The sequence below is a fragment of the Salminus brasiliensis genome, chromosome 2 (genome assembly GCF_030463535.1).
Source record: "Salminus brasiliensis chromosome 2, fSalBra1.hap2, whole genome shotgun sequence".
Taxonomy (NCBI): domain Eukaryota; kingdom Metazoa; phylum Chordata; class Actinopteri; order Characiformes; family Bryconidae; genus Salminus; species Salminus brasiliensis.
The window spans coordinates 2901957-2926901 of NC_132879.1; the positions used below are offsets into that span (position 1 = coordinate 2901957).

Sequence of the window (24945 nt, forward strand, 5' to 3'; positions counted from 1 at the left end):
ATAACTACATTTCAAATAAAATGGGCAGAAACCTCTCTTTATGGTTCTTACATCGTGCAGGCACAAAGGTGCTTCAACTGGATCCATAGAAGAACCACTTTTGGTTCCATGAAGAACCTTGTTTGTCATAGAGATGTAGAACCGTGAGGAACATCTGAAATGATAAGCAACCATTAAATCAAGCGAAGGTTCTTTACAAACACATCTCTATTACAAACCAGGTTTTCTTAAGGAACCAACCATGGTTCTTCTATGGCATCCCTCAAGGAACCAGTTGAAGAACCTTTATTTTTTAGACCATGGAATAAAAAGCTGCGATAGGAACCTGTTAAAGCCAGCCTCTCTCTCTCTCTTTCTCTCACTAATTGGGCAAAACGTCAATAAGAACGAACACCCATACTGCACGCTGACATCTCAAGCTCACTTTGATTAGTGCGAGTGTGTAGGTGTGTGTGTGTTAGAGTGTAAGTGTGTTAGCATCATTCAAGCCTCAGTGACTACATCTAGGATAAATTGGGAAAATGTGGGAATTTGATTTTCGCCATTCCGTCTCTATCAGACCTTACAATACTCCGCACCAGGACTGGGGCTACCACCCACCTCTGAAATCCTCCGCCTGATAATCAGTCCTCTCCAGCCAGAGACAGTACTGGTGAAGTGGGACAACCAGGAATCTGCGATGCCAGCAGAAGCCCCTGGCTCCGAACAAGGCTCAGACCACCCAGCCAAAAAATCAGGCTTTAATTTCCCCTCTACTGACTGACCACACCTCCACAGCAGGTGTGTGTGTTAAAGTGATGCACTATATGGACAAAAGTATTGGGACACCTGCTCATTTGTTGTTTCTTCTGAAATTAAGAGCATTTAGAAAAGCTGATCCTGCTGATCCAGGGAAGAAGAAGAAGAAGGCTTTCTACTAGATTTTGGAGGATTTTGGAGCATTGCTGTGAGGATTTGATTGCACTCAGCTACTTCACGTTGCACTCATTGTTGACACACACATTATACACCTGTAGAGAAGCTCCTATTGGCGCAATGCTGCTGTCTAATGGCAGGTGTGGGCTAGAGGGGTGTGTATAAAGCCCCCCAGCTGCATTGAGCTGTGGGGCAGTGGAAGAACTGTGTTCTTTGGAATGACGGATGGTGGTGCTCCATCCAAAACCTTTGGAAAAGTTGGGGAGTTGGGGATGGTGGAGGTGAGGTGGTGATCATTCAACATCCTGACCTCACTAACGCTCTTGTCGCTGAATGCAATCAAATCCTCACAGCAACGCTCCAGCTCCAAAATCCTTGATGAGTCTGGGCTGGGCTCAATTTGACTGGTTCCAATGGCTCATATTTTAAGGGGTGGATCTATATATTAGGCAGTGAGTGGACATTCAGGTCTTGAAGGTGATGGAGGCAAATGTAAGAATCTGAGACACTTTGACAAGAACCAAACCGTGAGGTTCTAGACAATGACTGGGTCAGAATATCTCCAGAACATCAGGCATCAGGTCTTGTGGGGGGTTCTTCGTATGCTGTGGTCAGTACCTACCAAAAGTGCTCCAAGAAAGGACAACCGGTGAACCAGCAGAAGGGGTCATAGGCACCCAGGCTTCTCACTGATGCTCATGGAGGCCCCACCTTACATCCTACAGGGCTTCAGAGCTGTTTTAGTGGCATGAAGGGGAAGCTGATCTGTGTATAGGGATAAGATGGGCAGCTTTTCCATGGTGCCTCCTGCAGAACATGCCAGATGTAATTCAAGTCCATGGCTGTGTTCCAATACAAAGACAAATGAGCCTCCTTTCCCCTCCCTGCACCGTTTTACTCAGCAAATCTCTGATCCTGGAATGAACTGGCTTCCGTTTTTTAACAAAACACTGCTGAATGCTCTTGTTTCTAGTTCCTTTTGAGAGTTTCCTCTGCAGAAGTTCAGAAAAGCTGTAAAACTCACCAGGCTTTTAGCAAAATTAGCAAATAAGCTAATGCAATCATCCAATAAAAGAAGAGAAATGAAAAAATACCACTTTTAATATCGACTGCAGTCTCAGAATTACTCAACCCCGCCATCACAAGCGTCTTTAGTACTTAGTAGAACCCAGACACCAGCTTCTGGCAGCAGCGTTCCTGAGGAACCATTAGAGAGGATTTTACCACTTAAATATTCCTCTCCATGCGGAGAGCTGGAGCTGCTGTAGGAACACTGTGCACACAGAGCTGAACTGAGCAGAACGGGGCTCTTCTCTTTGCTTTGCCGTCCCTCAAGCGATGAGGAACGGAGTAAAGACACGGAGGAGCTGCGCGAGGATCTCACAGCTAAAAATAACCCCCCTGCTCAAACACGAGAAAATACGCTGCCCCCTGTAGGAGCGGTGTTAATGTGTAAAACTCCCAACAAACTCCCACAGAGAGACTGATTAGAGAGAGAGAGAGAGAGAGAGAGAGAGAGAGAGAGTAAGAGGAGGAGAGAGAGAGAGAGAGAGAGAGAGAGAGAGAGAGAGTAAGAGGAGGAGAGAGAGAGAGAGAGAGAGAGAAAGAGGAGGAGAGAGAGAGAGAGAGAGAGAGAGAGAGAGAGAGAGAAAGGGTGAGAGACAGAGAGAGAGAGAGAGGAAGAGGAGGAGGAGAGAAAGAGAGAGAGAGAGAGAGACAGAGAGAGAGAGAGTAAGAGGAGGAGGAGAGAGAGAGAGAGAGAGAGAGAGAGAGAGAGAGAAGGAGGGAGAGAGAGAGAGAGAGAGAGAGAGAGAGAGAGTTTCCCTTATCTCTCTTAGGTCTATGTTTCTCTCTCTCTCTCTAATCTAATCTCTCTTTCTCCCTCTCTCTCTCTCTCTCTCTCTCCTCCTCTTACTCTCTCTCTCTCTCTGTCTCTCACCCTTTCTCTCTCTCTCTCTCTCTCTCTCTCTCTCCTCCTCTTACTCTCTCTCTCTCTCTCTCTCTCTCTTTCTCCCTCTCTCTCCCCCCTTCTTTCTCTCTCTCCCCCTTTCTCTCTCTCTCCCTCTCTCTCTCTCTCTCTCTCTCTCTCTCTCTCTCTCTCTTTCTCCCTCTCTCTCCCCCCTTCTTTCTCTCTCTCCCCCTTTCTCTCTCTCTCCCTCTCTCTCTCTCTCTCTCTCTCTCTCTCTCTCTCTCTCATCTGTGTGTGTGAATTGTGGTAGATAAACCCAGAGTGTTGTGTGTGTGTGTGTGTGTGTGTGTGTGTGTGAAGCGCAGTGGTGGGTCTAACTGGTGGGTGTGTGTGCATGTGAGAAGCGTAGTGTGTGTGTGTGTGTGTGTGTGTGTGTGTGTGAGAAGCGTAGTGTGTAAGAAACATAGTGTGTGAGTATGTGTGGGTGTGTGTGTGAGAGAGAGAGGCGTTGTGGGTGTGTGTGTGTGTGTGTGTGTGTGTGTGTGTATGTATGTTAACTCTGTGTTTAGCTGCTGTTCAGTATCTGAATCCTGAGGAAAGGCCTCTGCTCCTCACCGATAAGCTGCCAAATAATCCTCCTCAACAAAAGCCCTCGTTCTCCCGGCCGCTCCGCACAAAGCCCAGCGACACACACACACACACACACACTCACACACCACACACACACACTCTCAGAACACACTGCCACCCCTGCGTCCTCCCCCAGTCCGGAGGAGGAAGAACGAGGAACCCAATTCTCCAGAACACAGAACTACAGCAGCGGCGTCCGAGACCCCAGTGTCTGACCCCCTACTGATCAACCGGAGAGAGAGAGAGGGCGAGAGAGAGGGAGGCTGTGTGTGTATCTATGTGTTCAGTGTGAGTAATGTATTCATACTCAGTTACAGAGTTCATAGAGTACTTAGAGTAATCTCTCTCTCTCTCTCTCTCTCTCTCTCTCTCTCTCTCTCCCTCTCTCTCTCTCTCTATCTCTCTCTCCCTCTCTCTCCCTCTCCCTCTCTCTCCCTCTCCCTCTCTCTCTCTCTCTCTCTCTCCCTCTCCTTCTCTTTTTCTCCCTCTCTCTCTCTCTCTCACTCTCTCTTTCTCTCTCTCTCTCTCACTCTCTCTCTCTCCCACTGCTGTGACCAACTAGCTCCAGTGTTTACGGACATTTTTAACAGATCACTGGAACTCTGCTCTGTTCCAGCCTGCTTCAAAACCTCCACCATCATTCCAGTTCCCAAGAAATCCACCATCACCGGACTGAATGACTACAGGCCTGTCGCCCTGACCTCTGTAGTCATGAAGGTCTTTGAACGCCTGATCCTAGCCCACCTGAAGTCCATCACAGATCCCCTGCTGGACCCCCTGCAGTTTGCGTACCGAGCAAACAGGTCTGTCGATGATGTGGTCAACCTGACCCTGCACTTTATCCTGCAACATCTCGACAGCCATGGAAACTATGCTAGGGTTTTGTTTGTGGACTTTAGCTCGGCCTTTAACACTGTTGTGCCGCAGCTTCTTCAGGCCAAGCTCTCCCAGCTGTCAGTGCCAGACTCCATGTGTCGGTGGATCGTGGATTTTCTGACAGACAGGAGACAGCAGGTGCGGCTGGGGAAGCACACTTCAGACCTCCGGACACTCAGTACTGGAGTCCCTCAGGGTTGTGTTCTTTCACCCCTTCTCTTTAGCCTCTACACTAATGACTGTGTCTCCAAAGATCCAGCTGTAAAGATCCTGAAATTTGCAGATGACTCCACTCTGGTGGGCCTCATAGCCAACGGTGATGAGTCTGCTTACAGAAAGGAAATTGAGCAGCTGGTGTCCTGGTGCAGCAACAACCACCTGCTGCTAAACACAGAAAAGACTGTAGAGATGGTGGTGGACTTCCGACGCAATCCACCCACCCTTCCCCCCCTCCACATCAACAACACTGCAGTATCAATGGTGGAGTCACTCAAGTTCCTGGGCACCACCATTTCCAGAGACTTGAAATGGGAGAAAAACACCATCTCCATCATCAAGAAAGCTCAACAAAGAATGTACTTCTTGAGACAGCTCAAGAAATTCAACCTGCCACAGACCCTGATGATCCAGTTCTACACAGCGATCATCGAGTCCATTATCACAGCCTCCATAACTATCTGGTTTGGTTCCTCCACCTCACAAGAAAGAACCAAACTCCAGCGCATCATCAGGACAGCAGAGAGGATCATAGGATGTAACCTGCCATCACTTCAGCAGATCTACTCCAGCAGGATGAGGAAGCGGGCTGGCAAGATTACATCTGACCCCTCACATCCTGGACACCTCCTCTTCCAGGCACTCCCCTCGGGTAGAAGACTGCGGTCCATCAAAACCAGCACAACACGTCATGCTAACAGCTTCTTCCCCAGAGCTGTAGCGCTCCTCAATCACAGTGGTCACCTCCCACTGTAAACCTCTAAACTTACAACTGAACTGTACCAAACCGGACTGAACAGTCATTTGCACTCTGCCTATTTTGCACTATGACTATTTGCACACCTGTACAGATGTTCTTTTCTTTTCTGTAAATACATCTTTCAGCTCTTTATTACCTTTATTACCTTTAGTACTTTCTACTTTTTTTTAATTTATCCCCTACCCTATTTATTGTTTAGTGTAATTTTCCTTTAGTTTAAGACTGTGTTCTGTGTTTCTTTGTTACTTGTCATACGTGTTGCTCTCACCAAGACAAATTCCTTGTATGGGTAACATACTTGGTGAAATAAAGAGATTCTGATTCTGATTCTGATTCTCTCTCTTTCTCTCTCTCTCTCTCGGACGAGGGACGCAGTGATAAATCGGACGCTGGGCTGTAAATCTCTCCAGCTCGGACAGTTACGGCTTCATGTGCAAGCGGTCGTCTCTGGGATGGGTCTGGAATGGCTGCACGGACTCAGAGCACGCACACACACACACACACACACACACACACACACACGCACATATATCAGGCCAGGGAAGGTGGTGTTTTACAGTGTGTGACGGACAGAAGGGAACGTCATACACTCTCCACTCTGTCCTGGGGATTCTCTCGTCACCGATTCCGACTATATCTCTGCTACACTATATGTCCAAATGTTTGTGGACAACCCTTCTAATGAATGCATTCAGCTACTTTAAGCTGCACCTATCGCTGACACTGATGTGGAAACACACACAAACACACACAGCTTGTCTAGTCCCTGTAGAGAAGTACTGCCAATAGAATAGGACTCTCTGGGGCAGGTCACCGTGGGCTAGAGGGGTATTGACCACTGCATACTGGGAACCCCCCATTGATGCCTGATGTTCTGGACATGTTCTGACCCAGTCATTGTCTAGAACCTCACAGTTTGGTTCTTGTCAAAGTGTCTCAGCTTCCTACGCTTGTCCATTTCTCCTTCAATCACCTTCAAGACCTGACTTTCCACTCGCTGCCTAATAATGTAGCTCCACCCTCTTGACAGGAGCCCCTGGAACCAGATCATCAGTGGAGTGAAGTGAAGGAGTGGAGATAATGTATGAAGCAACTGGAAATCAGCACTTAGCGTAAGGGGCTGGTGTGTGTGTGTGGTAGGAGGTTAAGGAAGATCAAGCTTGGAACCTTGGAAGTGATTAAAGTAATTAATATTCAGGAGATTAAACGTCTCTGTCCCGCATTGTGAGGCGTTAAAGAGGAAGCGGTACCCTGAGTGAGCACTTATCAATAAAATAAGTGAGACTTAAGGCTCTGAAGGCTAAAACTTTACTAAACTGCAGAATAATGATCCTTTATTGGAGATCAGCAGGATGCAGTATCTTCTCTCCAGCTGGAACGTTCTCATAACAAAGTGGAGCGAATCGCTTTCTTACAGCAAATGGAAGCAGTAGGGTGTTTGATCATGAGTGGAATCTAGATATGTGTGTGTGTGTGTGTGTGTGTGTGGGCCCTATTTTAGCCATCAACGGCGGAGCTGCACCGCGCAGCTTGATTTAGGGCGTATCGGTGAGTCTTTGCTATGACAACGACGGGAAAAGTACGCCTTGTGTGGTCTGACTTTGGCGGATTGCTATTTTAGTGGCGTTATCTTCTTAACCTCCTTCCCAGACTCCTCTGTACATCTCCACCCTTCTTTCTGAAGGCCTCAGAGAGCGCTGTGGATCTGGCCATGGTGATCTTCTTCACCCCTTACTTCACCAACGTCAATCAAGAGCAGAGCAGACTAAACGTCTGAGGTTTAAATAAGACTCCAGACTCCTCCAGAATAATCCTCTCCAACCATGTTCTGATCATCTGCACCTCCACCCTTCTTTCTGAAGGCCTCAGAGAGCTCTCTGGATCTGGTCATGGTGATCTCCTTCACCATAATTGAAGTGAGCAACTTTAGTCAAGAGCAGAGCAGACTAAACGTCTGAGGTTTAAATAAGACTCCAGACTCCTCCAGATAAATCCTCTCCAACCATGTTCTGATAAACTGCAGCTGTGTGTGTGTGTGTGTGTGTGTGTGTGTGTGTGTTTGTGCATGTGTGTGTGTGTTGTACCTGATGGCATATCTCGTGCACCACCACCATGGTGAGCTCCATCTGGTAGGAGAAAGATGAAACCTCTGGATCCAAAAGAATCTTCTGCTCCACAAAGACACTCAGCCCCCAGTTCTCCATCGCTGCATATGGGTGTTTCGGCACTGCCAGGAGATCTGTACACACACACACACACACACAGGGTCAAATTCAGGAGCCAAAAAACACCACCAGGAGCCAAACCACTGCCCCCCTCAAGTCCCAAGACTTCCCCCATACTACTAAACTACACTATATGATACTACACTACACTGCCCAATATACTCTCACACTAGTAGTACACAAGTACTATACTACACTATATTATTCCATAAGTACTATACTACACTACACAATTTCATAAGTACTATACTACACTAAACTATTCCATAAGTACTATACTACACTATACAATTTCATAAGTACTATACTACACTAAACTATTCCATAAGTACTATACTACACTACACAATTTCATAAGTACTATACTACACTAAACTATTCCATAAGTACTATACTACACTACACAATTTCATAAGTACTATACTACACTATACAATTTCATAAGTACTATACTACACTAAACTATTCCATAAGTACTATACTACACTACACAATTCCATAAGTACTATACTACACTATATAATTTCATAAGTACTATACTACACTAAACTATTCCATAAGTACTATACTACACTACACAATTTCATAAGTACTATACTACACTAAACTATTCCATAAGTACTATACTACACTATATTATTCCATAAGTACTATACTACACTACACAATTTCATAAGTACTATACTACACTATACAATTTTATAAGTACAATACTACACTAAACTATTCCATAAGTACTATACTACACTACACAATTTCATAAGTACTATACTACACTAAACTATTCCATAAGTACTATACTACACTAAACTATTCCATAAGTACTATACTACACTATATTATTCCATAAGTACTATACTACACTATACAATTTCATAAGTACTATACTACACTATATTATCCCATAAGTACTATACTACACTATACAATTTCATAAGTACTATACTACACTATATTATTCCATAAGTACTATACTACACTATACAATTTCATAAGTACTATACTACACTATATTATTCCATAAGTACTATACTGCACTATACAATTTCATAAGTACTATACTACACTATACAATTTCGTAAGTACTATACAACACTAAACTATTCCGTAAGTACTATACTACACTATATTATTCCATAAGTACTATACCACACTATACTACATTATACCACACTATACTACACTATACTATTCCATAAGTACTATACTACATTATACATTATACCACACTATACTACACTATTCCACACTATACTACACTATACAACACTATACCACACTATACAACACTATACCACACTATACTACACTATACCATACTATACTACACTATACCACACTATACAACACTATACCACACTATACTACACTATACCATACTATACTACACTATACAACACTATACCACACTATACAACACTATACCACATTATACCACACTATACTACACTATTCCACACTATACCACACTATACTACACTATACTACACTATACCACATTATACTACACTATACCACATTATACCACACTATACCACACTATACTACACTATACTATACCACATTATACCACATTATACCACACTATACCACACTATAGTACACTATACTACACTATACTACACTATACCACACTATACTACACTATACCACACTATACTACACTATACCACACTATACTACACTATACCACACTATACCACACTATACCACATTATACCACACTATACTACACTATACCACACTATACTACACTATACTATTCCATAAGTACTGTACTACATTATACTATTCCATAAGTACTATACTACATTATACTATTCCATAAGTACTATACTACATTATACTACATTATACCACACTATACTACACTATACTATACTATTCCACACTATACTACACTATACCACACTATACTACACTATACTACACTATACTACATTATACCACACTATACTACACTATACTATTCCATAAGTACTATACTACATTGTACTACATTATACCACACTATACTACACTATACTACACTATTCCACACTATACTACACTATACCACATTATACCACACTATACCACATTATACCACACTATACTACACTATACTACACTATACCACATTATACCACATTATACCACACTATACTACACTATACTATTCCATAAGTACTATACTACATTGTACTACATTATACCACACTATACTACATTATACTACACTATACTACACTATACTATTCCATAAGTACTATACTACATTGTACTACATTATACCACACTATATTACACTATACTACACTATTCCACACTATACTACACTATACCACATTATACCACACTATACTACACTATACCACATTATACTACACTATACTACACTATACTACACTATACCACATTATACCACATTATACCACACTATACCACACTATAGTACACTATACTACACTATACCACACTATACCACATTATACTACACTATACCACATTATACTACACTATACTACACTATACCACACTATACTACACTATACCACACTATACTACATTATACCACATTATACCACACTATACCACACTATACCACACTATACCACACTATACTACACTATACCACACTATACCACACTATACCACATTATACTACACTATACCACATTATACCACACTATACCACACTATACTACACTATACTACACTATACCACATTATACCACATTATACCACACTATACCACACTATAGTACACTATACTACACTATACCACACTATACCACATTATACTACACTATACCACATTATACTACACTATAGTACACTATACTACACTATACCACACTATACCACATTATACTACACTATACCACACTATACCACATTATACTACACTATACTACACTATACCACACTATAGTACACTATACTACACTATACCACACTATACCACATTATACTACACTATACCACATTATACTACACTATACCATACTATACTACACTATACTACACTATACCACACTATACTACACTATACCACATTATACCACACTATACCACATTATACCACACTATACCACACTATACCACACTATACCACACTATACCACATTATACTACACTATACCACATTATACCACACTATACCACACTATACTACACTATACCACATTATACCACACTATACCACACTATACCACACTATACTACACTATACCACATTATACCACACTATACCACACTATACTACACTATACTACACTATACCACACTATACTACATTATACCACACTATACCACACTATACTACACTATACCACATTATACCACATTATACCACACTATACCACACTATAGTACACTATACAACACTATACCACACTATACAACACTATACCACACTATACTACACTATACCATACTATACTACACTATACTACACTATACCACACTATACAACACTATACCACACTATACTACACTATACCATACTATACTACACTATACTACACTATACCACATTATACCACATTATACCACACTATACTACACTATTCCACACTATACCACACTATACTACACTATACCACATTATACTACACTATACCACATTATACCACATTATACCACACTATACCACACTATAGTACACTATACTACACTATACTACACTATACCACACTATACTACACTATACCACACTATACTACACTATACTATTCCATAAGTACTGTACTACATTATACTATTCCATAAGTACTATACTACATTATACTATTCCATAAGTACTATACTACATTATACTACATTATACCACACTATACTACACTATACTACACTATTCCACACTATACTACACTATACCACACTATACTACACTATACTACACTATACTACATTATACCACACTATACTACACTATACTATTCCATAAGTACTATACTACATTGTACTACATTATACCACACTATACTACACTATACTACACTATTCCACACTATACTACACTATACCACATTATACCACACTATACCACATTATACCACACTATACTACACTATACTACACTATACCACATTATACGACATTATACCACACTATACTACACTATACTATTCCATAAGTACTATACTACATTGTACTACATTATACCACACTATACTACATTATACTACACTATACTACATTATACCACACTATACTACACTATACTATTCCATAAGTACTATACTACATTGTACTACATTATACCACACTATACTACACTATACTACACTATTCCACACTATACTACACTATACCACATTATACCACACTATACTACACTATACCACATTATACTACACTATACTACACTATACTACACTATACCACATTATACCACATTATACCACACTATACCACACTATAGTACACTATACTACACTATACCACACTATACCACATTATACTACACTATACCACATTATACTACACTATACTACACTATACCACACTATACTACACTATACCACACTATACTACACTATACCACATTATACCACACTATACCACACTATACCACACTATACTACACTATACCACACTATACCACACTATACCACATTATACTACACTATACCACATTATACCACACTATACCACACTATACTACACTATACTACACTATACCACATTATACCACATTATACCACACTATACCACACTATAGTACACTATACTACACTATACCACACTATACCACATTATACTACACTATACCACATTATACTACACTATACCATACTATACTACACTATACTACACTATACCACACTATACTACACTATACCACATTATACCACACTATACCACATTATACCACACTATACCACACTATACCACACTATACTACACTATACCACACTATACCACACTATACCACATTATACTACACTATACCACATTATACCACACTATACCACACTATACTACACTATACCACATTATACCACACTATACCACACTATACCACACTATACTACACTATACCACATTATACCACACTATACCACACTATACTACACTATACTACACTATACCACACTATACTACATTATACCACACTATACCACACTATACCACACTATACTACATTATACTACACTATACTACACTATACCACACTATACTACACTATACCACACTATACCACACTATACCACATTATACCACACTATACTACATTATACTACACTATACTACACTATACCACACTATACCACACTATACCACACTATAACAGCAGCAGTCAGAACTTTGGAAACACCTGTAATGTCACTGTTTCCACATTTAAGATTAACAGTACAGCTATAAAACAAGCTGTTTATGAAGAGAGACACAGAGAGGGCTTTTAGATCCTTACACACAGTGCACAAACCATCAAACAGAACCTTATTAAACACAAAATACACTCACACACACACACACACACACACACACACACACACACACACACATTTAAAGAACAAAGCTTTCTAATGTAAAAATCAGCAGCAATTATATCTGTACTGCATCCAGTATTATTAAACACAATAACCAGGAATATGACTGAATCCATTCGCACGTACACACACACACACTCACACACACACACGCTTACATATACACACTCCTCTGCAGAAAAGTGAAAGCCTCGTTAATCAGGACTGCCTGTCTGTTCTGGACTCAGTTCCACCAAACCCAACTCACCTGTTCTACAGCAGCTGCAGAACAGCTAACACCACAGATATAACTGCTGTTTCCTGAGGGGTTCACACACACACACACACACACACACACACACACTCACACACACACTCACACACACACTCACACACACACTCACACACACACTCACACACACTCAGACAAATGAAATACTGCAACTGTGTGTGTGTATAAAGTGCTTTTTTTAAAGCCAGTGCTTATCAGTGGTGAGAGGAGTGAAGGTTCGAGCTGCAGCACAGAAAGCACTAACGTGATTACAGCAAACTGTGTGTGTGTGTGTGTGTGTGTGTGTGTGTGTGTGTGTGTGTGCACACTCAGATGCACATACAGTATATGCTAACATAGATACACTCTCTGAGACAGAACACTCAAATATTGTTGCTGCCGTGCAAAAACCTCATATCTCCAAAATCGAAGCTTTACAGAAGGAGGAAAACCCATTCATCCGGAAATTCGGACACAGCGTAAAGAACCAGGATCACATCATGGAGTTAAACTCTGCACTGGGTTTCTCCACCCACCACGTTAGATAAAAAACACTTCCAGCCAGTTAAGAGCGGTGTTTAGAGGGGGCTGGCTTTTAGAAATTGGTGGGAGGACTCAGTAAAAACAAACTGAAGGCGCTGATGAGAGTCTAACCGGTGGCTGTATTAAATTAGCGCAGGGAAATTAGCTGAAGAAAGCGAATCACATTCAGACGCAGCAGATTTAATTGTGCATTGTAATTGTGCTTTATGGGTGAAGGACCAGGAGCTGCGCTAATCACACTCTTATATTAACACTGAAGGGGACGGTGGGGGTGGTGGGGGCGGTGGGGGTGGGGGGTAAACTACAGAGGGAATGAAGGAGAGACAGTAGGATGGGACAAAGGGATGAAAACAGAGAGACAACCAAAGAGAGAGAGAGAGAGAGAGACAGAGAGACAGAGAGAGAGACAGAGAGAGAGAGAGAGAGAGAGAGAGAGAGAGAGAGAGAGAAAGCTATCAAGAATGAAAGGGGAGAGAGACATATAGAAAGAGAGAGAGAGAGATAAATGGGAGAGAGAGACATTGAAAGAGAGAGAGAGATAAATGGGAGAGAGAGACATAGAAAGAGAGAGAGAGATAAATGGGGGCGAGAGACATAAAAAGAGAGAGAGATAAAAGAGAGAGAGGTTTGTGATTGTTTGATGAAAGAACAAAGGAGACTCTCCTTTTATCTTCAAGGTTGTGATGAACTGATAAAAGTACCTATATTACACGTAAAGGATAAACGTCAAAGCCTGTCATTAATATCATAAATGAATACAATTAATATGGACAAAAGTATTGGGACACCTGCTCATTCATTGCTTCTGAAATCGAGGATATTAAAAAAGGCTGATCCTGCTTTTGTTGGAGTGACTGTCTCTCTCTACTGTCCAGGGAAGAAGAAGGCTTTCTGCTAGATTTTGGAGCTGGAGCATTGCTGTGAGAATTTGACTGCATTCAGCCACAAGAATAGTTTAAGTGAGGTCAGGATGTTGGATGATGATAATCACCACCCCACCTCATCAAATCATCCCCAACTCCCATCCAAAAGGACTCAGTTCCTCCACTGCTCCACAGCTCAATGCTGCTGCTGGGGGGCTCTATACCCCTCTAGCCCACACCTGGCATTAGTCAGCATGGTGCCAATAGGTTAATAATGCTTAACTGCTCCAGAGAGTCCTAATCTACTGGCAGTATTTCTCTACAGGGACTAGACAAGCTCGAATGTAGCTGAATGTGTTTGGTATAGAAAGGGTGTCCGCAAACTTTTGGACATATTGTGTATCAGAGAGGGAAAGAGAGAGAGGGAGAAAGGTGGGGTGGATGGGGTGGATGGGGTGGTAGGAAACATGACCAAAGGAGTTTTGAAAAAACACAAAAACAAACATCAAAAACAAACAAAACAAACAAACTAACAAACAAAACAAAACAAAGAGCTCGGGCTTCCTAAAAGGAGAGCCAGAAATAAAGCTATGCAATTATTAATCTCTCTCTCTCTGTCTCTCTCTCTGTCTCTCGCTGCCATGTGCATAGCAACACACACACACACACACACTGTGTGAGGGATTCTGTGTGCTATTTTGGACACTATTTAAGGGCGGGAAGTCCTGGGGCTGCTGAGAGAAATAAAAGAAACAAAAGGAAACCAGTAAGAGAGAGAGAGAGCTAGAGAGAGAGCGAGAGAGAGAGAGAGAGAGAGAGAGAGAGAGAGAGAGAGAGCTAGAGAGAGAGAGAGAGAGAGCTAGAGAGCTAGAGAGAGAGAGAGAGAGAGAGATGTATAACACCCGCACTCACCCTCTCCCTATCAAACTCCACCCCATCAACCTCATCCACTTCCTCTAAAACCAATGTCAATATTTTTCCCAATTGCATTTTAATATTACACCAACCAACCAGCCATAACATTAACACCACCTCCCTGTTTCTACACCCACTGTCCATCATATCCACTCCACTTCCCATATAACCCAGACTGCAGCCTCATTTCACCCTGTTCTCGAATGCTCAGGACCCCACAGGACTGCCCACCACAGAGCAGGCGGGTGGTATTTGGGTGGATTGCATTCTTGGCACAGCAGTGACCCCACACAGACATGGTGGTGGCGTGTTAGTAGTGTGTGTTGCACTGCTGGGACGTGTGGAGTTTTTAAACAATACACTATGTGTCCAAATATTTGCGGACACCCCTTCTGATGAAGGCATGCAGCTACTCAAACAGAGACAGTTACTCCAACAAAAGCAGGGTAACTGCTTTCTCAACTGAGCTGGTGTCCCAATACTTTAGTCCACACAATTCTAGTGCTACAAGCTGCAGCTGCTTTTACCTCAGCCTCAACTCACAGAGCCAGGCGGCCGTTTCAGTCACCTTTAGCGTGTTATTACTGGCCTGGGGGGGGGTGGGTGGGTTATGGAAATGTCTCTCAAAAATATGAGAAATAAGCGTATGTACCGATTTAGGCAAACATCTCGCGCCTCCAGGCTCAGAACAACAGGTCTGTAACACTGTGTGCTTATGGGAATATTTATGAGCATCCACTCATGGATTTAGGACACATAGCACAGCTTCGGAAAAATGCTGTTCGCTGCAGTTATTTTATCTAAAAAATAATGTTTTTTACTTTAATTTGAATATTTATATATATATATTATAATATATATATTTAATATACAAATACAAGAGACATTTATATTTAGGTTGACAGGCCTAATGTGCAGCCCTGTCACTTCTGTGATGCCATCAGTAGAGTCTATGACCAATGGGTCGCTCTGCGCTCTGATGTCATTAATATAGCCTGTCACTTTAAGGATTTATCATCAGTGTAAACTATGAATTATGGGCTATTGTGAGTACATCTTGCCACTTTATTGGTCACTGTGACATAATTAATACAGTGGGTCACTCTATGGCCCACTGTGATATCATCAGTGTAGCCTATGACATATGGGCCACTGTGATGTCATCGATGTAGTTTGTCACTCTGCGGGGCATTGTCAACGGTAAAGCATTTGACCAATGGGTCGCTCTGATGTCATTAATATACCCTGTCACTTTAAGAACCATTGTGATATCATCAGTGTTATCTGTGAATTATGGGCTATTGTGATGTCATCAGTCTGTCATCTTGCCACTTTATTGGTCACTGTGACATGATATCACAGTGGGCCATAGAGTGACACACTGTATTAATTATGTCCCAGTGACCAATAAAGTGGCAAGATAGACTGATGACATCACAGTGACACATAGGTCATAGGATGTATTGGTGACATCACAGTGGCCCATATGTCATAGGCTACACTGATGATATCACAGTGGTGATAGAGTGACACACTGTATTAATTATCAGTGTAGTCTATGACATATGGGCCACTGTGATGTCACCAATACATCCTATGACCTATGTGTCGCTGTGATGTCATCAGTGTAGCCTGTCACTCTATGGGGCACTGTGATGTCAACAGTGCAGCCAATGATTCATGGCTTTTGTGACGTCATCAGTGTAGCTTGCCACTTTATTGGTCACTGTGACATCATTAATGCATTGTGTCACTCTACGGGCCATTGTGAAGTCATCAGTGTGGCCTATGACATACAGGCCGCACACGGCTTGCTTAGTCCCTGTAGAGAAGTACGTCAATAGAATAGGACTCTCTGGAGCAGATCAACATGAACCTATTAGCACCGTGCTGCCTAATGCCAGAGGTGCTCTCTGCAATGAGGGCGGGTGCTCCATCCAATACCTTCGGATGACCATCGAACATCCTGACCTCACTAACGCTCTAATCTCTGAAAGCAATCAAATCCTTGCAGCAATGCTGCAGCTCCAGCTCTAGCTCCAAAATCTAGTAGAAAGCCTCCTCTGTCCTCATTGGACAGTAGAGACAGTCACTCCACTCTTTTTAATTGCCTTGATTTCAGAAGAAGCAATGAATGAGCAGGTGTCCCAATACTTTTGTCCTAGTAATGTATATATTTAGAGACCAAATCATGTAAAATACTCATATGTACAACAACCATAACAACATCTTCTGACTGCTTAGACGGTGCTTTTACAAGACAGTGTCTCTAACTGAACTGACTGCGACCCACAGAGCTAAACTTTTCTCACAGCCTGAGCTCGCCATGGAGATCTCCGAGCCGGAGAGCTTTCTCCTCACCTGCTCTGAACCAGACTGATGGCACACAGAGTCTTTCTGCATTCAAATAGCCAGTCTGTCTTCTTCTTCCTTTTCTTTTAAAGGGTTCGAACAGTTTTGGAAAGGTGGGGAAAAAAAAACCAATGTGCTGAAACAGTTCAGCCAAAAAAAAAAAAAAAAAAAAAAAAAACGAGAGGAATTTTAATCAGATTTGGATTTTGGCTTTTGGATGTCTCTGTTTCTACCCCCACACACTCCCCCCAACCACATTAGTCCTCTCTCTCTCTCTCTCTCTCTCTTATTCTATCTCTCTCTGGCAGTGTGTTGACTGCTGCAGTCAGAGAGCTCAACACCCCTCTTCAGAATCTATTAACTGGGCTGCCATTAAATCAATATTAATAGCCTCTTGCACATTACTGCCCATCCAGCTCCAGCGCGGCTGAGTTATGTCTGGCCTGCGATGGGGCTGCAGGGCCTGCAGGCCATGGATGCAAACACACGCTTCGTTTTACTTAAACAATAACAGCATCCATCCTCGCAAAAAAGACAGCGCCCAGCGCGGCAGGGCTCATCAGAGCGCAATCGATTTCTGGACACACTGTACAAACACACTACAGTCCAAAGGGCTGGAACGAATGCTTTCAGCAATACGTGGTTGGTGTGGCGCAACAAATAACACCAGTACCGGCCACTGAGGTGCCACACCATGTGGGAGACTGGGGTTCGATTCCAGGTCTGGGTGACTACACTGCGCTACACCAATAAGAGTCCTTGGGCAAGACTCCTAACACTGCGTTGGTCCACCTCTGTAATACCAGTAACCTTGTAAGTCGCTCTGTATAAGAGCGTCAGCTAAATGCTGTAAATGTAATGCAATACAGGGCCTGTGATTATTGGTTGCAGATGTGTGTGTGTGGGGGGTTATTAGATTTCTGGATTTAGAAAGTTGAGGTTTTTAGAGTAAGAGGAAGAGTGAGCACATCCCAAGGTAGACCAAAAAATGTCATCTAAACCCCACTTATGCAAAATTCTGACCTTCACCGATGTTTAATATACAAGGACAATGGAGTCCACTGTTATAGGAGCAGAGCTGTGAGCAATCCCACGCTTTAGAAACATCATCCATCAGACCTAGACTTTCTGTTAGGACATTGCTCAAGACCAAATTGAATGAAATTTTCAGAGTAGTAGCGGTCGAATGCGTTTCCACTGTGGCCTGGAGGTCATAGGTTCGAAATCCCTTTCGAATCTCCTTTAGTTGTACAGATCATGTACAGTTCATGTCAGTTTAGACCTGGAACGAAGCCCCACGGGACCCCCGCCATATTATTCCTCAACTTCAGGTCTATAAACCACAGCCTGAATACATGTACTATAAAAAGCTAATATGTTAATATTATTGTAAATTTATACTCAAAGAAGTACAATAATACATTTTTCACTTTTTAACATAATCTGGAACAGAATCTGGAAGTCGTTCTTTACTTTGTATCAAAAGTTCACAACAAATGGACCGATAGAAATGCTCCGAAATGACTTCCATTGAAAGTTAGGACACTTTTGTCCACTCTTCTAAAGTCGCTGTTTTGAAAATGCATGACTGCAAATAAAATCATAAGAAGTATTATGATTCTGATATATTATTTGTCTCTTGAGTTTGGCTTGACCCTCTCCATCACCCTGATATAACAGGCTCATAGAGTTCATTCCAAACCAGGGGTCCTCACAATACTGACATGACTTTTCTGTGTTTATGCAGTACATATATACTGTGCTGCCGTCTTGCATAATGTCGACCTGTTACCCGCTCGCAGTGCCGCGGAAGGTGGGGAAAGACCGATTAAACACTCTGTAACCCAGTCTCCATCTGGCAGCGGTGCCACGCCGCGGGATTACGGAGTAGAACGGTAGATTCGGGCTCAGCATCAAAGGAATCGGGAACGTTTAGGAGGATTATAAGGTTTCAGCTGGAATCCTGAGTCAGTGGATGCACGATAACCTGCACTAAGAACAATGGGAATGACTCTAAATGAGGATCTTATGTTTTTAATGAGGGTGATTAGGAAGGTTGCTACCACATTACTTTGCTCACTAGCATTACACTGGAACTACAGATAAACAGAATGCGCTGTAATAAATATGGACAAAAGTATTGGGACACCTGCTCATTGTACATAACTATTAATGGTTTAAAAATGCCTCCACTGTCCAGGGAAGAAAAATGCTCCACTGTCCAGGAAGAAGTTCCACTAGATTTTGAGGAGCATTGCTGTGAGATGGATTTTGGATGATCAACCACCACCCACCACCATCCTCAACTCCCAAACTCATCGAAAACAATGCTGGATGGAGTACCACCATCGTCATTCCAGAGAACACAGTTCTTCCACTGCACCACAGCGCAATGCTGGGGGGTTTTATACCCTACTCTAGCCCACGCCTGGCAGTTGGCAGCAGCATGGTTCCAATGGGTCTATGTTTATCTGCTCCCGCAGAGAGTCTTATTCTACTGGCAGTACTTGGCAGCATAGCTAAATGCATTCATTAGAAGGGGTGTCCACAATCTTTTGGACATATAGTGTGTATTGATAGTGAGGTACAATATATATTGGCTGGTATATTAATGAGGAATTTACCGATTTGCTACAAAGGCTAAGATGCATGGGTGTTTGTTCATTGGACAGGAATGTGGAGTGTGTTTGTGGCCTCCTTTAGAGCCAAAACTGGCTTGAAGTAAAACAAGGCAGAAGCTTGGGAGGTTTGAGAAGATGTAAAACAGCGATTTCATCCTCCTAAACGAAACCTTCGCTTTGCATTGTTTCGGTGAAAGTGTTGATTTGAGAGAGACAGAGTTCAATTAGAAACTGTGACCTGTGATATTTGGAGAGCAAGATCAGTTACACACTGCACACTTAAGAGCTGGGGGAGTGTTTACACCTGTCAAAACAAACCAGACTAAGAACATTTCAGCAACAGAAAGTGACAACTGCTCCACACCGAACACCGAAGGTGCGAAAGCGCCCTGAGAATCATCAACAATGAAGAACACCTTCAAAAAAAACAACAGTCCTTGTTATGACAGAGCATACATTTCACTATAAGCCAAAAGTTTGTGGACACCCCTTCAAATGAATGCACATTTGACATTCCTGACACACAACCACACAGCCTGTCTGGTACCTGTAGAGATGTACTGCTAATAGAATAGGACTCTCTGGAGCAGGAATGATGATGGGTGCTCCATCCAATAGAGTTGGGGATGATGAGGTGAGGAGGTGGTGAACGATTAGCCAACATCCTGATCTCGCTAACTCTCTTGTGGCTAAATGCAATCAAATCCTCACAGCAATGTTCCTATGTTCCAAAATTGCAGAAAGCCTTCTTCCCTGGACTGTAGAGACAGTTACTCCAACAAAAGCAGGGTAAATCCCTTGATTTTAGAAGACACAATGAATGAGCAGGTGTCCCAATACTTTTGTCTAATGATGCCTCAGAGTATTGGGAAATACAGTTAGTATATGAAATCAATGAAGAAAGCACAGCTTGCGAGTTTGGCGGACTGGACTGCCTTGTGTGCATGAGTGTGTGTGTGTGTGTGTGTGTGTGTGCTGCTATCCATTCTAAAATCTTGACACAGTGTTAATAACATGCTATTCTATCCTCCATTCCTAACATCTGGAGATAGATGGCGAGGTGTCTCCAGCTTTGTTTGATGGCTTCTAATGTTTTCTCCCGGCAGACTGACAGTTGTTTATTCCATTTCAATCTGACCACTGCGTCTGGCGTTGGGTCTTTGTTGGCAGAAATGTGACAGGTAAACACTGGCTTTGAATCATGAATGTGCAGATGCTTTGTTTGCCACTGTGGATTTTGTCTTAGCAGTGTAAGACATGGCTCCAATTAAACCAATCAAACAACACCAATTTAAATATCTCAACTCATCTAACAAAACAAGAGCTTTCCCCAGATTCAGCACAAAATGACAATTTTAACAACGACTTTAGTGCTTAGTAGAACCCTTCTGCTGTTCTGACCTGCTGCAAACATGATGCCCACCCAGACACCAGGTTCTGGCAGCAGCGTTCCTGAGGAATCTTAGCCCATTCCTCAAGAAATTAAGCCTGGGTGGACTTCTAGATATGCTTGGGATCACCAAAGCTGAAGCTTGAGCATCACTGGACCTTGCAACAGGACAATGATCCCAAGCATACCTCAAAGTCCCGTGGCAAGGTCCAACTTCCTCACAGAAGCTGAAGCTTGCAGGTCAATGGACCTTGCCACAGGACTGTTGCCCTGTTGCATTGGACCTTGTGACAGGACAATGATCCCAAGCTTCAGCTTCCTCACCAAACGCTGACATACGTTTTCTCCTAGGATTTCCTGATACTTGATTGAATCTGTCTTGCCCTCCTTCCACATGCTACACGTTTCCAGTGCCAGAGGAAGCTAAGCAGCCCCAGACCATCACCGAGCCCCTGCCATGCTTTACTGTAGGCAGGGTGCTCTTTCCAGCATGTACTTCATTCTTCCTCCTCCTGACATACTGCTGATCCATAGGCCTGAAGAGGTCCACAGAAGTTTTTGGAACTTTCTGGGACTATGGATCAGTTCTAGACCTGGACTAGTCGCAGTCGCCCACTGATCCAGAACATGGTGGCTTGACTTCAAAGTTCCTTCAAAGTTCAGCCGTGTAACTCCTCTGCTGCGTTCCCTTCACCGGCTTCCTTTCGCTGAACATCAGATTCAAAACCCTGACGCTGGACAAAGCCAACAATGGACCAACCCAATCTGTACCAAGAGCCCTTCAAGCTTCAAGACCGCCTGGCTTGACCCACCATCTTTTAATATGCACAGAAGACAAGCACCCAGACCCGGACAAACTCCCCCTGGGTGTCCGAATGGAAGAGTTGCTCGCTGTCTTCTCTTTCAAGAACCCTTGAAGCAGCACTGATCTCACACTTATTAGGGCTTATGATTGTACTCATGTCTTACTCGACTTGTTTGATATTCAGGTGAAGTGCGGTATCGAGTGTTGTGGTCTTCATACGGCCGCTTGTACTTGGCAGCTTCTAGCTTGAGGTATCTTCTGGATCCTAGCCTATACAAACTAGCTAAGGTATTAAAAGTATTTTCTGAGTAAACAGTGGAGCCCTTTTATAAGTTGCTCAGGAGAAGAGCGTCTGCTAAATGCCTTCAGTGTAAATATGTAAATGGCTCTTGTTTGATTGCAAGTAGCTTGAGAGAGAGCTTGTCCATTTTGCTAATTAACGTCATTTGCAATGGTGGGACTGAATTAATTTGAGTGCAACTGTAGGTGTTTTCCTTAGTGGTGGGGCAGTGGTGGCTCAGCGGTTAGAGCTCCAGGCTACTGATAACAGGGTTGTGGGTTCGATACCTGGGCTTGTCAAGATTCCACTGTTGGGGCTTTGAGCAAGGCCCTTCACCCTCTTTACTCCCCGGCGCTGGCTGCCCACCCCAGCACACCCACCACTCTGGGTGTGGGTGTGCTCACTGCTGACTATCAGCTGGTGCAGCCAAAACAATCCAAGGGCTATTGAGGGAACAGACCCTAAAATCCTATCACTGAGGGACTGTGGAGCAAGACCACAGGCATTTGGTGTGGTGCAGCAGATAACACCCCTACCAGTAAGCTACCACACCATGTGGGAGGCTGGGGTTCAATTCCTGGTCTGGGTGACTATGCTACGCTACACCAGTAAGAGTCCTCGGGCAAGACTCCTAACACTACATTGGTCCTCCTCTGTAAAATGAGTAACTCTGGATAAGATGCCATAAATGTAAATACGTTTTCTTTTAAGTAAATTTTGAGAACTGTTTGAGAACAGGTGTAATATGATCCCTCCTTTTTTGCATGTGTCAGGATTCTTGCTGCAGTGTTTTGCTCCTTCTGTAAGCCGGGAGCAGAGTTCTTTGCTAGGCCAGAAGGAAAGAGCATTGCAGTAATCCAGTGAGGTGTGGTGACACAAAGGCGTGTGCAGGTTTTTTCAATATCCACTCATTCTGAGCAAAACAGGTTTGCAGGGTCGCAGGATTGCTAGCATTTCAGCAGCTGATGCACTACATGGACAAAAGTATTGAGACGCCTGCTCATTCCTAGTTTCTTCTAAAATTCAAGGCATTAAAAATACTCTATTCGTCCCAAAAATATTAGATGGAGCACCATCCATCATTCCAGAGTACACAGTCTCTCCACTGCTCCACAGCTCAATGCTCTAGCCCATGCCTAGCATTAGGCAGCATGGTGCCAATAGGTGGATGTTTATGTGCTCTGAAGCACCAGAATACGTCTATCCGGAGTATCCTAAACTATCCAAATACTGACAGCAATCTTTGTTGCTTTGAAGGCATGACCATTTAAGGGGGGGGGGGGGGTCATCCTCCTTCCGAAGAGAAACGTTCCAATCTCATTTTACAAAGTAAATTTGAGACATTTTGACAAGAACCAAACTGTGATGTTCTAGACGACCAGGTCAGAACATCTCCAGAACATCAGACAGGTCCTGTAGGGTTTTTTTCTGGCATCCAGTGGTCAGCACCTACCAAAAGTGCTCCAAGAATGGACCAGCGAAAGTGTCATGGGCACCTAAGGCCTCAATGATGCTTATGGAGGTCCCACCTCACAACTTACAGGACGAAAAAGACCTGCTGCTAACGTTAGTCTTGGAGCCAGATGCCACAGCAGGACACCTTCTGAGGTCTTGCAAAGTCCATACCTCGAAAATGCAAGAGGTCTTCTACTATTAATGCATCGTTGACTGATGCATCATCAATGGGCAACCAACTCACTCTGAGGAAAGCACCGTATACCTGGCTCTGAGGCATCGGCCAGCAGACGCCAGTGCCGGACAGCACTGCACTGGAGTGATGTAGGGACAGAGTGCCATCTACCAACCCTGAAGAAAGGGGCAAGGCCAATTGTGCTCTCTCGGGGCCCCGGCTGCTGATGGCTAGCAGCATGACCAGGATTCGAACCAGCAATTCTCTGGTCATAGTGACAGCGCC

General features: G+C 42.9%; 1 protein-coding gene across 1 annotated transcript in view; it reads right to left on the reverse strand.

Moving 5' to 3' along the window:
- LOC140550261 (thyrotropin-releasing hormone-degrading ectoenzyme-like) overlaps positions 1-24945 on the reverse strand; it is a 341162-nt gene that overhangs the window by 178687 nt on the left and 137530 nt on the right. The window contains exon 5 of the mRNA XM_072674121.1: positions 7391-7545. Coding sequence (XP_072530222.1) covers positions 7391-7545 — 155 coding nt within the window. The remainder of the gene's footprint in view (positions 1-7390; positions 7546-24945) is intronic.